The sequence below is a fragment of the Cottoperca gobio genome, chromosome 2 (assembly GCF_900634415.1).
Source record: "Cottoperca gobio chromosome 2, fCotGob3.1, whole genome shotgun sequence".
Classification (NCBI taxonomy): Eukaryota; Metazoa; Chordata; class Actinopteri; order Perciformes; family Bovichtidae; genus Cottoperca; species Cottoperca gobio.
This window is the reverse complement of record NC_041356.1, coordinates 2,621,329-2,635,393: the sequence shown is the minus strand read 5'-3', so window position 1 is coordinate 2,635,393 and position 14,065 is coordinate 2,621,329. Positions and strand designations below refer to the sequence as shown.

Sequence of the window (14,065 nt, the reverse complement as noted above, 5' to 3'; positions counted from 1 at the left end):
TAGGCTGCCTAAGGCCCTGGATAAGTGTAAAATGACTGCTCTGGAAAAGACAATGTAGCCTAAGCTATTTAATGTTTGTCAAATTAAGTGAGTTTGCATTGGCAGCAATATTATAACTGTACAATAAAGTTTGGGAGAAAGGCAAGCTTTCAGTGTTGTGAGAAGAAGCCGTCATTGTCCCAATCAAAATAATCTGGAAAGTCCCTATCAGATAAATACGGGCCTAGCTGCAACGTCACATGTCTTAATTCAGGTGCATCCAGTAATCATTATAGTTTTCTTTATGAAATAATGGCAAAGTAACTCAAAGTTACAAACTGAGGTCACATTGATTTGGACTACTGCTCATATGGGCATTATGGGTGATTGGTGAACAAACTCTCCAAACAAGCTTTTCTGAAAGAAAAGATGGAAACACATATTTGGCTGTCAAAATCAGAAGTAAAAGGCATTGTACGATAAGAAATCAATAAAGAGTGGACAACAGCACTGGGATCAGGAGGTAAGAGACTTTACATTCATTTCGAAATAAAGTTGGTTTTGTGAGAAATGGAGGAGGGACTAGAAAATAAGAGGCAACATTGACTGGGTTAAAATGAGAACTGAGAGTAATCTTCACATTATAGGCAAGCATTCAACCGGTTTGAGTGAACATTGTCCGGTACCAGAAACTGTAGAGCATGGGTTTCTGTTGAACCCCGGAGGGGGCAGAGGGAGGAGGAGGAGGAGGAGGTTGTTTGTCCACTAGGTGTCATACTGAGTTCAAGCTGATGGTGACGCAACCCTCGGCGAAGCAGAGGAAGAGACGGCAGACACCGCACCTTCGACTAAGGTAAGTGAACAAAGACCAACTACAAAAATACAAAATGAAAGGACTAGAAGACAATATGTTAAACATTTTCATTACTTTATTATGTTACTAAATGAAGTGTAAACGTGCTCGGTTGTATGATGTTCCGTTTAAAAACAAAAGACTAAAGCTATTTTAGTAGATAAGTAGCTAACGTTTACTAGCTAACTTTCCCTTAGCTATTCGCTTTGGGTAACTTCAAGTAGTCAAGTTCGTGAAAATGGAACTCGAGATTTTCTGCTTAAAATTTTCAAAATAAAACTCAGAATAACAAATAAGGGATGAAACCGTTTTTTTAAATAAACAAGTTTTATTTTTAAGGTCATATCCGGTGTAATTTATACGTTCTCTGCCTGACTTGACGCAGCCAGGAACTTTAATAGCTAACTAGCTAGCTAACTAATGTAGCAGGTTTTAAGCATTTCTTTATGAGGCTATGGGTTAGCAGAAAAGCGAACTTACAATTCTAAACTAATTGAACCAAGGTTACGTTAAAGTAAGGTAGTTACACTCTATTTATAATCTTAAACTTTTTAGGTAACGTTAGTTTATGTCACGTATGATTACGTTGCAACCGAAACAACTTTGGTAGCTAGCTACGTGTTGTTGACAGGTCAGTCTGTTTTTGACAAGAGACAAAAGGGACGACACGATGAGCTCTAACGTTAATTTGAATACTGTAACGTTACAAATGTAACTCAAAATGTTACATTTTATAATATTATTAGTATTATTTTCTAACTGTTAGCTATATAAAAAATGTACCAAACACATATTTGACAATTTATCAGCTAATGTAAACAATTGGTGTAGTATTTTATATGGAGAGTTCAATATTCCATAGAACATAAAAATGCTTTTAGAAGTGTAATTATTTTAATCATCTGTAATTTTGATATACCAAAAGGCTGACCAATAACACCACCACATATTTTTCGACATGCTTTCCATTAAATCAAATCTTCTGTATTGACTTAATATCCTTATGTCTCATCAAGTCTGAAGAAGCACTTAAAACTATCTGTATGGCAGGATAGTCAAATGAGTGAATTGAAGCAATACATTTATCTGAATTATTTAGTTTCGTGATTATGTTGTTTCACTACCATTACATCGGCATTAAGTCTAGAAACATATTAGAGCTCAGCCTGCCTCAATCCCTATCCATCTCACAGAAGGACTCTAGCATCAGTGCTTGCACAAATCTGATTTCCTCATTATTTCTTCATAACTGCACAATGTTATAAACATTGCTCTGCTCAGACAGCAGAAACAGCTGCTTTCCTTCCTCTTTTTCTGGGCCAACTGTCATCTCATTTCATACTTCCAATCTTTGAGAGCTCAGCTCAGTGTTGTAACATCTATCCTTCGCAGTCGATCCTCCTTAAGCCCTCCGTTTTGCCTTCTCACTCCTCACTGATGCAGTGTTTTATCTCGGCTATGGGGCAGCATTATAAAAGGACAAGGGGTTGTACTGTGAGCATCCTCTCTGATCACTTCATCCTCTGTGTGTCTTCTCAGGTAAAGCATGGCAATGACTAGCCCAAGCTCATGCTCCTCCATGAGTAACCACACCAAGGAGCGCGTCACTATGGCCAAAGTGACCCTGGAGAACTTCTACAGTAACCTCATCGCCCAGCACGAGGAGAGAGAGATGAGGTAACATCTTCAAGTTTCAGATCTACACACATCATTTTTCAGTGGCTGCACGGTGACCTTTTGCAGCACTTTACAATGCACACAGATCTTTGAGGACCTTATTCTTGCAGTTCCAGGTTAAAACATTCTAACAATTTATTTCACAGTGAAACAGAAATATAATACTTCTGCATCTGCTCAGAAATTGATACACACACAAATAAAAGTTACATCAGATTATATTCATCACTGTCCTGGTTGTTTTAGTATGGAGGCTTGGTGAGTTTAGGGAAATCTAAAAAAGATGACATTAAACAGTGGCTCAATGGCAGGAATTCTAACTCCAAACCCCCAGCTTGTAACAAAGGCTTTCTGTTATACATTTGTAACCTCATGCTGAGATCAGGATCCAATTAAATAATTCAATCCAGAGAAGCACGATCCCTTTGAGTATCGTAATATAGCAAGTCTAGGGATGTATCAAAGTATTCATTTCATCCTTTTGATTGATATGTAGCTGATATCTTTGAGTTTATGTTGAATGAGCATCCTTTCGAATAGTTTTATTCAATACAAAAAATACAAATTGGTTTCAGGCAACTCTTTCTTGATACTGTTTTACCCCCAAAATACCTGCTATGATGGGATGTGCATTCACTACATTGTGGCTATAAAACAATGGTAATGCTCAGATTGTCTCTTCAGGCAGCAGAAGCTTGAGAAAGTGATGGACCAGGAGGGCTTGGCAGATGAAGAGGTGAGTGACAAACTCACACAAGCAGTGTTTTCCCAGCATGCTCTGTGGCTGAATGGGAGAAGTTGTTCTCCACAGTGTTGGTAAGATTTTTAGATCTGCTGGAACACTGCTATTAGATGTTTAATGTTTGTCAACACTAAACATTTATATTGATTGTTCTCACAAGTGTTTGATTCAATGTCACCTGCACAAAAATGTACCTTGAAAGAATAGTTAGGAATTTTCAAGTGCACATAATGAGAAGACATATGGGGAAATAAATCGCAGAAACAATACACAGACTGTCGAAAGCACTAATTTAGTTTGGGGTGGGCTTGTAACAGTGTTATGAAATCATTTCTTCACAGTGGAAACTTATAAATTATTGAAAATTCCCCAATTTGTGGAGGGGATAAAACAGCAGATCAAAAGATCTTAAATTCCTGATGGGACTGTATAAAAGTAATGAATGATGTTAAATAGCGTGTATTAAAAATAGATGCGTGTGCTCTGCAGAAACGTATCCGGCGTTCTCAGCATGCAAGGAAAGAGACGGAGTTTCTGCGTCTGAAACGTACTCGACTTGGTCTGGAGGACTTTGAGTCCCTGAAGGTGATTGGCCGAGGAGCTTTTGGAGAGGTAAAAATCTTTTACATAAATACTTGGAACATGATTCCTGGGTTTTTGTAAAGCCATATATGAGATTGTGGCTTGTTGACATTCAGTAAAAATGCTCATGTATCATAAGTCTGGAGAGTATATTAATGATAATAGTAGCATGTTTCCCTCAGCGTATTATAGCACTGCCTCCCGTGAGTGAGAGAGTTGTGATCCTCCATGCATCCTGTGTCTGAAACACATGGACTCTTTCTTATTTAGGTTCGTCTGGTGCAGAAGAAAGACACCGGTCATGTCTATGCCATGAAGATCCTCCGCAAAGCTGACATGCTGGAGAAGGAACAGGTGGGGCAGAAGAATCCACACACTGGGATGCTACTGCTACTGCATCAGAAGGACATCTTTGAACCTGTGCGTGCGTGTGTGTGTGTGTGTGGGTGTGTGTGTGTGTGTGTGTGTGTGTGTGTGTGTGTGTGGGTGGGCGGGTGCGGCTGTCTGTTTTGTAGGTTGGTCACATCCGTGCTGAGCGGGACATTCTGGTAGAGGCAGATAGCCTGTGGGTGGTCAAAATGTTCTACAGCTTCCAGGATAAGATGAATCTCTACCTCATCATGGAGTTCCTGCCTGGAGGTATGGCCTGTCACGAGAACCGATACTTCGGCAACAAGTCGATTCCAAAATTCTGATAACATACTCGTTTTTCGACAGAACCGCAGGTAACGGGGATCAGGGCTTGAGACTAACCGAGTGCCTAGAGTTACAATCCAAAAGGACGCAATAAATTCACTATTGACCAGGGCACGCATCTAATTTTTTCGTAAAATAGCTCCATTGTGTTCAACAAAATATAATAATATAACAAAATATTTGTTACGTTTTTTTACTATGGTCTCTCTACTATTAGAACGCAACTGCCATGTTTTATTTCTCTTATTCACTGTCTTGCTTGCTCGACCGCAGCTACCTCTCTGTTGTTCTCGTTCTTGTTGTCAGCGAATTCGCACTGCGTATCTCTTTTTATAAAACGAGTCGGTAATCCAACTGTCAGCTTTTGTCCATAACTACAACATGATGAGCGCTGATGTGACTGTGGTCTCTGCTGTGGTGCAGGAGACATGATGACCCTGCTGATGAAGAAGGACACTCTGACAGAAGAGGCCACTCAGTTCTACATAGCTGAGACGGTGCTGGCCATCGACTCCATCCACCAGCTGGGCTTCATCCACAGAGACATCAAACCAGACAACCTGCTGCTGGACTCCAGGGTGAGTCATGAAGACATCATAATGACGCAAAACATTTTTTATTACACTTACTATATAGCCCTCTCTCATGTGTGCGTGTGTGAGGGGTAGGAGTAGGGTAACTGACATAGCATATTATTTCCCTCCCCAGTCTGTATATGTAGCATACATTGAACTTTACCATACTTAAATTGGCCCTTGATGTCCATAATGTGCTCAGCTAGAGACGGATGACATTGGAGAACTCCCAGCATGGGTTCATATTGTTTACACATCACTGTGTGCTGCAGACTTCAGCAGTTGTAACAGTGTGTTTTGTGTTTCCAGGGTCATGTGAAGCTGTCTGACTTTGGTCTGTGCACAGGGCTGAAGAGAGCTCACCGCACTGAGTTCTACAAGAACCTGAACCACAGCCTACCCAGTGACCTCAGTAAACAAAGTCAGTAAGCCCTTCCATTTATATCAACTGGAGCTCTGGCATTTGTTCATGTTATTTGACTCCTTTAAAAAAAAAAAAAAAAAACTTTTATAAATATAGATACATACACAACTGAAGAGTTTGACCCTATGTATTCCATGTAAAACTGTAAATAAATCAGGAATGAGTCCACACTGGTTAAGATGTTTAATGCATCAGTAGTTGCTTTTAAATACTGAGCTATTTTGTCCCCACAGCCTTCCAGAACATGAACTCCAAGAGGAAAGCAGAGACCTGGAAGAGGAACAGGAGGCAACTGGTAGGACTGAACAGAGATGACTTTACACGTTGACCGTTTTATTATGAATGAATCCAATGAAAGAATACAGCACCATTTTAAAAGATTTTCTTTTTTTTTTAATATTGTAGGTTTTTACTCACACCAGATGACTAAATATTTTTGCCACAAAAGTAATAATGCAATTAACTAACTATTAGGGCTGTCTCACCTGTGTACGTTTTTGGTATAGACCAGGGGTGTCCAAACTGCGGCCCGCGGTCCATTTTTAATTGGCCCGCAGCAAATTCTAAAAGTATAATGGAATATGGCCCAGATAGAAACTTGCGCTTGAATGTTTTGTACGTCTTAGTTCTAACACAGAAACACAGTTTTGACTTGTCAGCTAACTTAAAAAATCAAGTGTCAGATAAAGCTTGAGCTTTAGATTTTTACTCGATTGCATGTGATGAGAGCACAGATGCGACAGACACCGCACAGCTGTTCATTGTTTTTGCGAGGAGTTGACGATAACTTTTGCGTTACGGGAGAGCTGCTTGGTCTTAGGAGTCTAAAGGTCACAACATAATTCGAGCACGACGACTTTACCACAGATAATTTCAAGCTTTCCTGTCTGATGTTGATGCTGAATACGGGGACGTACTCCACCATTCTGATGTGCGCTGGCTGAGTCGCGGCTCCGTGCTGCAGCGGTTTTATTCCCTGAGATCAGAAATCGATCTGTTTTTGAAAGAGAAGGACCGACCTCTTCATGAGCTGAGTGACCCTCCATGTTTGGCAGACCTGGCATTATTAGTTAATCTTACTGGTCATCTCAACACTGAACAAGAGCCTACTGCGCACATGAAAGCATTCTGCATGAAACTCCGTCTCTTTGAGACACAATTATGAAACTTCAATGTTGTGCACTTCCCCACGCTTTCTGATAACAAGGGGAAATATGTGTCTGTGATCACGTTTCTCATGACAGAATTCAGTCAGCACTTCCAAGATTTTTCTATCATTGAGAAAGAAATTGAGTTGTTCTCGACTCCCTGATGAATGCAGAATGAGTTTAAGAGAATCTGCATCTAGAACTTATATATAATAATTATATACGATAATTCCCTGAAGAATCAACATCAGCTTCTCTCCCTCCCCGACTTCTACTGGAGCTTGGAAAAGTTTCCTCTGACGAGACGTCACACACAAATAATGATGAGTCTGTTCGGCTCATATAACTGAGCAAACACTTTCTGTTAACTCTGAACAAAAGCAGGTTGAGAACCAAAATGACCGACGGCATCTCTGTGATGTGCTTCGTATCTGAACCACCAAGCTTACTCCTCACCTGCAGCATCCTTCAGTCCAAAGTCAGTCAGAGTGCAACGCTGTTCCCTTTATAGGCGAGTTAAAAAATCTATTAAAGTATTCTTGTTAATAAGATACATTTTTCTATACATTCAGAAAATTAAAGTTGATAACATTTTCTAACTAACGTTCGTTGATCAAATCTAATCAAATTTATTTGTATAGCCCTATATCACATATTCTACATTTGTCTCAGTGTGCTTTACAGACTGTACAGGTTAAGACACCCTCTGTCCTTAGACCCTCGTATCGCACAAGGAAAAACTTCCTAAAAGAAACCCCATAATTAAAGGGGGAAAAATGGAAGAAACGTCAGGGAGAGCAACTGAGGAGGGATCCCTCTCCCAGGACGGACAGACGTGCAATAGATGTCGTGTGTACAGGATAAACAACATAGTACAAATACAACATTTGAGAGAAAATTATGTTGTGTTGGAAAAGAGAAAGTTTGGATGAATCCAGGAAAAAAGGCTTCCCGGTGTCCAGCAGGACCAGGGTAGCAGGCGCAGCCATGATTCCTGATCCTGACGTAAACTTTATCAGTGGCAACCTGCCACATGAGAGACAGACACTCCGGAGTTAGTAACATACATTTACATAAATGCATACAGATAGCGAGGGAGGGGAGGAGAGGAGGAGAGAAGAGAAGGAAGAGAGCAGGGAGGTGTCCCCCGGCAGTCTAAGCCTATAGCAGCATAACTAGGGGCTGATCCAGGGCAAACCTGAGCCAGCCCTAACTATAAGCTTTATCAAAAAGGAAAGTCTTTAGCCTACTCTTAAATGTGGAGAGTGTGTCTGCCTCCCGAACACAAACTGGAAGCTGGTTCCACTGGAGAGGAGCTTGATAGCTGAAGGCTCTGGCTCCCATTGTACTCTTAGAGACTCTAGGAACCACAAGTAACCCTGCAGTCTGGGAGCGTAATGCTCTAGTTGGTTTATAAGGTACTATGAGATCTTTAAGATATGCTGGAGCCTGACCATTAATTGCTTTGTAAGTCAGGAGAAGGATTTTGAATTCTATTCTGTATTTTACCGGGAGCCAGTGCAGAGCAGCTAATACAGGAGTAATATGATCCCGTTTCCTTGTTCTTGTCAATACACGTGCTGCTGCATTTTGGATCAACTGAAGAGTCTTAAGTGAACTTTTTGGGACAACCTGATAACAATGAGTTGCAGTAATCCAGCCTTGAAGTAACAAATGCGTGGACTAGTTTTTCTGCATCATTTTGAGACAGGATGTGTCTTATTTTTGCAATGTTACGTAGATGAAAGAAGGCAGTCCTTGAGATTTGTTTTATGTGGGAGTTAAAAGACAGATCCTGATCAAAGATGACTGCCTAAGATTCCTTACAGTGGTGCTGGAGGACCAAGTTAATGCCATCCAGAGCTTCTATGTCATTAGAAACTGCTGTTTCGGAGGCGTTTAGGGACCAAGTATAATAACTTCAGTTTTGTCTGTGTTTAACATCAAAAAGTTGCTAGACATCCAAGTTTTTATGTCCTTAAGGCATGCTTGAAGTTTAGCCAATTGATTGGTTTCATCTGGTTTAATTGATAGATATAATTGGGTATCATCCGCATAGCAATGAAAGTTTATAGAGTGGTTCCTTATAATATTGCCCAAAGGAAGCATATATAAGATGAATAGAATCGGTCCAAGTACAGAACCCTGCGGAACTCCAAGACTGACTTTGGCTGTCATGGAGTTGATGTGTTAACAAGCCCAATAACTTATTTGTTTAACAAGCTTGAGATATATCCATCCCCATTTCCTGTTTTCTTTAGGCAATATACCTCAAAAGTATGAGTGGCCCAGCTCTTCGTATATTTTTCTGTATGTGGCCCTCAGTGAAAAAAGTTTGGACACCCCTGGTATAGACTGAATGTGTCTTGGTATCAAAAGTCTTTTCAGATTTATAGTTTTGTTGACTTTGTTGTTGACCAGATAGTTCCTGACTTGAATCCAAATTTGCCAGTGTCAGACTGTACTTTATTAAAGTTCTTGTGCTGCTGAAAAGAGTCGTGAAGATGAATGTGCAAATCTCCCCCCCCCCCCCCCCCCCCGGCAGGCTTTCTCCACAGTGGGAACCCCCGACTACATCGCTCCAGAGGTCTTCATGCAAAATGGATACAACAAGCTCTGTGATTGGTGGAGCCTTGGGGTCATAATGTATGAGATGCTGATAGGTAATTACTCTGATTAACATTATCAACCTTGTTGACCTTCAGGGGTGTTGCAGCAGGCCAGGCCAGATGTGGTTTAAAGGACAGTTGGTGTTGTTGTCCTCACTGTCTGCAGGTTATCCTCCGTTCTGCTCAGAGACGCCTCAGGAGACGTACAGGAAAGTGATGAACTGGCGAGAGACGCTCACCTTTCCCCCAGAAGTGCCTATATCAGAGAAGGCCAAAGACTTGATCCTCAGGCAGGCACACACCTCTGTTCACTTGTGCAGTAGTAACCCACATTAGTGATTGTACCTGTTTTGTACATTGACAATGGATGCTCTTTTCTTTTCTTCCAACATGTCAAAGTGATATAAGGGCACCTAAAAGGTTTTCTCACAGTTGTTGAATGTGTTTGATATTAATTGGACATGTTTTGTGAGCAGGTTCTGCTGTGAGGAGGAGCACAGGATTGGTGCTGCAGGTGTGGAGGAGAATCAAGTCCAATCTTTTCTTTGAGGGGGTGGACTATGACCATATCAGGTGGGGACGGTTACCACATGTTAATGTTCAAGGACAGTTATTACAGTGGGACATTTGAAAGCTTTCTTTTGTCTTTGTCTTTTTTTGATCATGTCTCATGTAACTAGAGATGCCATGGGTAGGAACATGTCCCATCGGTTAGACTCCTTACATCACCGGTGTTACCATTCACACACAGGTTTAGACATTGTCTCATAATGTTATCAGGTTATTAGCGTTGGGCTTGAATCTGTTATCCTCAGCTGTCTTCTTGTCCGTCCACTCTCCTTACTCTCGTCCAGTGATGAGTGAAATCTGACATTTCACTTTGATTATTGTTACTCCGTCGTCCGACTAGTATTGATAACACACAAATTACAAATTAGTTTTTTATTTGATCAATGCTATTTAAAAAATAACGGTGGGGCAGTGGGCACATGATGTAATCAGTATATCCTTAATTTTAAATGTAGTGTAAAGAAATTAAACCTACACCCTAAATTGTAAAACAAGAGGGACAGACAGCTAATTTGGTATTCCAACAATACTTCCACTACACAGAGGCTGTTGTGTCAGCACAATCTGACAGATATAGAATTTGCACTTGATCTTTCTCTAAAAGTAATACATGACCTGGCTGATACTTCAAAGATACATTTTGCATCTTGTATATCACCTTTTCAGTATTCAGTGTTTGTTCATCATGATTCTGTCTTATAATGTCAGTGTTTTTATGTTGTTACTGATGTGACGTGTGCTTGATTTATAAATCGGGAACAAACAGATCAGACCAGATCTGGTTCAGTCCGTCAGCTCAGTCCAGCCAGGCACAAATAAGATGTTTCCGCTGTACCGTGGTTTGTTTTGGTGATTGTGCTCATTCAGTCTGCTCAGAAACATTCCAAATGTCCTCAGTGGTTAGCTGATCAGAAACAAACACTAAGAAGCACATGGTAAGAGACCGATTATTGATGATGCAGCTTCATCTAAACAGTAACAACTAGTTGTTAATATTTACCATAGCAACCGCTGGACTGCCCACCCGAAGGACGTGTTCTCTGAATCTGGTTAACAACATCCAAGCAAACATGATCTACCTCATTTCTGAAATGCAAAATGTCACTTTGGCGACCTTTCAAACTCTTTTCTCTAACTTCACTGATGCTCCCCTCTCCAGAGAGAGGCCTGCAGCCATTCCCATCGAGATCAAAAGCATCGACGACACCTCAAACTTTGATGAATTCCCTGATTCAGATATCCTCACACCAACCGGTACAGGTAACAGCTGTTTCTGTTGAACACATTTACGCTTTTGTTCCTCTGAAACAACTAAACCCCTCTCTTTTCCTTCTCCTCCAGTTGCCCCGGTGTCCAACCAGACCGAGGCTGACCTGAAAAACAAGGACTGGGTCTTCATCAACTACACCTACAAACGCTTCGAAGGCCTGACTGCTCGAGGAGCTATACCGTCCTACATGAAGTCAGGGAAGAGATGAACGCCTCCAGGCAGGCTTTTGACCAACACCACCATCAAACCTGAAAGAGTCGTCCAAACCCCCGCTGTGTGAGGAGCTTCAGCCGTGAAGGGAGAACTCTGTCTGTTTTCTGTTACCTGACGATGAGTCACTCAGCACTCTGCAAATAATAAAGGGGCTCAATTTCATCCATTGCTTTCCAGGAACTGCCGCCTTCATTTCCGCAGGTCTTCACTTTCTCTGATGCTTGCGAGAGTACCTTTCTACTTCCTGCTCACACATGAAGACTGAACTGCAATTTAAAGTGATTGGGATTCTCTCCACTTGCCTTTTCCACCAGTGGATGCAGTGGGATATTTTCACTGCTGTTACCAGCCTCCATCACATTCCCTCAATAAACCAGCACCAGTGTGATGGACTTACCAAGGGCTCTTCTCCTTCCAGACGAGGACATCCACTCCATGTTCCCTTTTCTGTTGACTTGTCAACTCAAACATTGCATTAAGTCATCACTTGACTTGAATCCGGTGTTCTTCAGGGATCCTGTCCAAATGTTTCTGGTGGTTTCACTATGAGGCTTCTATAAAGTGCTGCTTCTGACCTAACCAAAGACTGTGAGCTGATTGATGTTTCTGCTTCATCCCTTCTTTTTTTTTTTTGGTTCACATTGCAAATGTTGCTTATTGAAAAGTATGAATATATAAGTGATGTATTTTGTGGAACAAACACAAGAGTCTTGTTACATTTTCACCACTTATGTTGAATGACTTTAGCACCTTATGTGATGTTTGATCCAACTCCAGTACAGTCAAACCTACAGCTCATTTATGCGTGTGCTTTTATTGGACTGGAAAAGTACACTTGTGTCCAGACATGAGTTTGACAGGAGGAGTGAAGATAAGCTTTCCATTTCCCAGTTGTAATGCCATGAACACGATGCAAAGTCCTCACCAGGGAGGGGAAGCCTTGATCGTCGTGTAACCTCTTCCCATGCTAACTTAAACTAATGCAATTCTTGTAGACTTATCAGCTGTTAAAGGCAGTTTGACCCACTCTACCTATTTAACAGTGAACAGAATGATGCATTACTGTAGTGCCAGGCAAAGCATTCAACTCATTGGGATGCAGTGTGAACCAGATCTAGTGTGGACTAACTTTTTAAATAGAAGCACAGGGCTAAACATCTTTCAGTGAACACAATATCCAAAATGCTGTCATTTAAAATGAATGTAAATGAAGTTTTATGGAGAATAGTATGTTTTGCTAATTCCACAATGCTGTTTGTGTTGATGTAACCTGGACCATACGATATTTCTTTTTCCTTTTTGTTTTTCTGTGTCCTGGCACATAAGGTATAACTATGGAAGCCCATTACGCCCTAGGAAAGAGACGGAACAAGACACACAGTCAGGAACCGTAACAAAAAAAAATAATAATAAAAAAAAAAAAGAGGGATCTTAAATCAAAATAATGTGCCAGGATAACATTTTTACTTTTATAATATTGACATAATACATTTTAGATTGACTCAAAACTGTCCAAGTCAAATTATGACAAACAAGTCTGACTTTATAAAGTTGAAATTGGGACTTAGTATCTAAATCAATCTGAAAATATTTATTTTCATCAAAATCTTGACTCTTGAATTTGGTTTTATTTAGAAGTTTTTACTTGTATGTAGTATGTCGGAACATTGAATACGTAAATCTCAAATTTTGAGTCGACTGATGTCAAAGATTTCTCTTCTCTCGTCAAAATTATGACAAAAGCCATATTTTGAGATTTAAGAAATTAAATTCTGACACTTTCATACAACAATGACTTAAAAGATCCCTTTAAAGATGAGTCAGTGTTTTATAAGTGGGACTTAAAAACAGAAAGTTGACTTCGTCATTCCCATTTAAAAAATAATATGCCTAGCAGGAATTGGCTTCCATATCTAACAGTTTAGCCTGAAGTTTTTTCTTGTGTGTTATGTAAAAGTTAGTGTATTCAGAGAGTGTGTAGATGAAGCACATTGTAAGCATTTTAGAAAAGCATGCAATAGGGCTTTTTCTATGGCAGGGGTCAATATTTGAAACTATCTGTTATTGGAAGGCTCCTGCGCTGGATGCTTTTTACAGCAGCAGATGGGTCAGCTTAAAGCAATAGAGCACATGGAATTACTTATTTTATTGATGCCACTTGTGTGTGTGTGTGTGTGTGTGTGTGTGTGTGTGGGTGGAGAGGGGGGGGGTGAGCGGATGTGATCATGCTCAAATGATGCAATGTTGGATTGATGTGTATGTTGTTTTCTACGAGTGATGCTCAGGTGTGTGTATGCCCTGCTCGTGTCATCATGTGATCTGAGAGGCTGAAATGAGGGATTTTGGGAAGGTGAGTGTACATTATTTAAACCACTTTGTAGTGCGTGGCTGTTGTATTGTTTTTTTCTGCTATTTGACAATGAATTACTCTGCACTTACTGTGTTGTGTACTCTTTAATCAACACTTGGTTGTATGATGCCGTGGTGCAGGTATAAATATGATGCACCTTTAATGTCCTTGTAGGGACGTTTGTTCTGAACTCTGTCTTGCAGCCAAAACAACACATACCACAAACCTTTTGAGATGTATACCCTTTACCAGGATAACTGAAGGGCTATTGTGAAGGAATCACTAAATGATTTTACTGTAATGGATTTAGCCAAGAGTATTAAAATCCATTAACACACGCTGTATTGGTTCCAGGGAGGCTCAGCACATATATTGAT

At 40.5% G+C, this 14,065-nt stretch overlaps 1 protein-coding gene across 1 annotated transcript; it reads left to right on the top strand.

The window, feature by feature from the left end:
- The first annotated feature begins 671 nt into the window (after window positions 1-671).
- LOC115020206 (serine/threonine-protein kinase 38-like) lies at window positions 672-13,777 on the top strand. Its single transcript, XM_029450165.1, is given in 15 exon segments — window positions 672-832; window positions 2,372-2,509; window positions 3,194-3,245; window positions 3,741-3,863; window positions 4,104-4,187; window positions 4,349-4,472; window positions 4,953-5,107; window positions 5,414-5,525; window positions 5,762-5,823; window positions 9,222-9,339; window positions 9,452-9,575; window positions 9,762-9,810; window positions 9,812-9,858; window positions 11,015-11,109; window positions 11,197-13,777. Coding segments are annotated over 14 exon segments (1,413 nt in total). The 5' UTR covers window positions 672-832; window positions 2,372-2,378; the 3' UTR covers window positions 11,334-13,777.
- The last annotated feature ends 288 nt before the right edge of the window (window positions 13,778-14,065 follow it).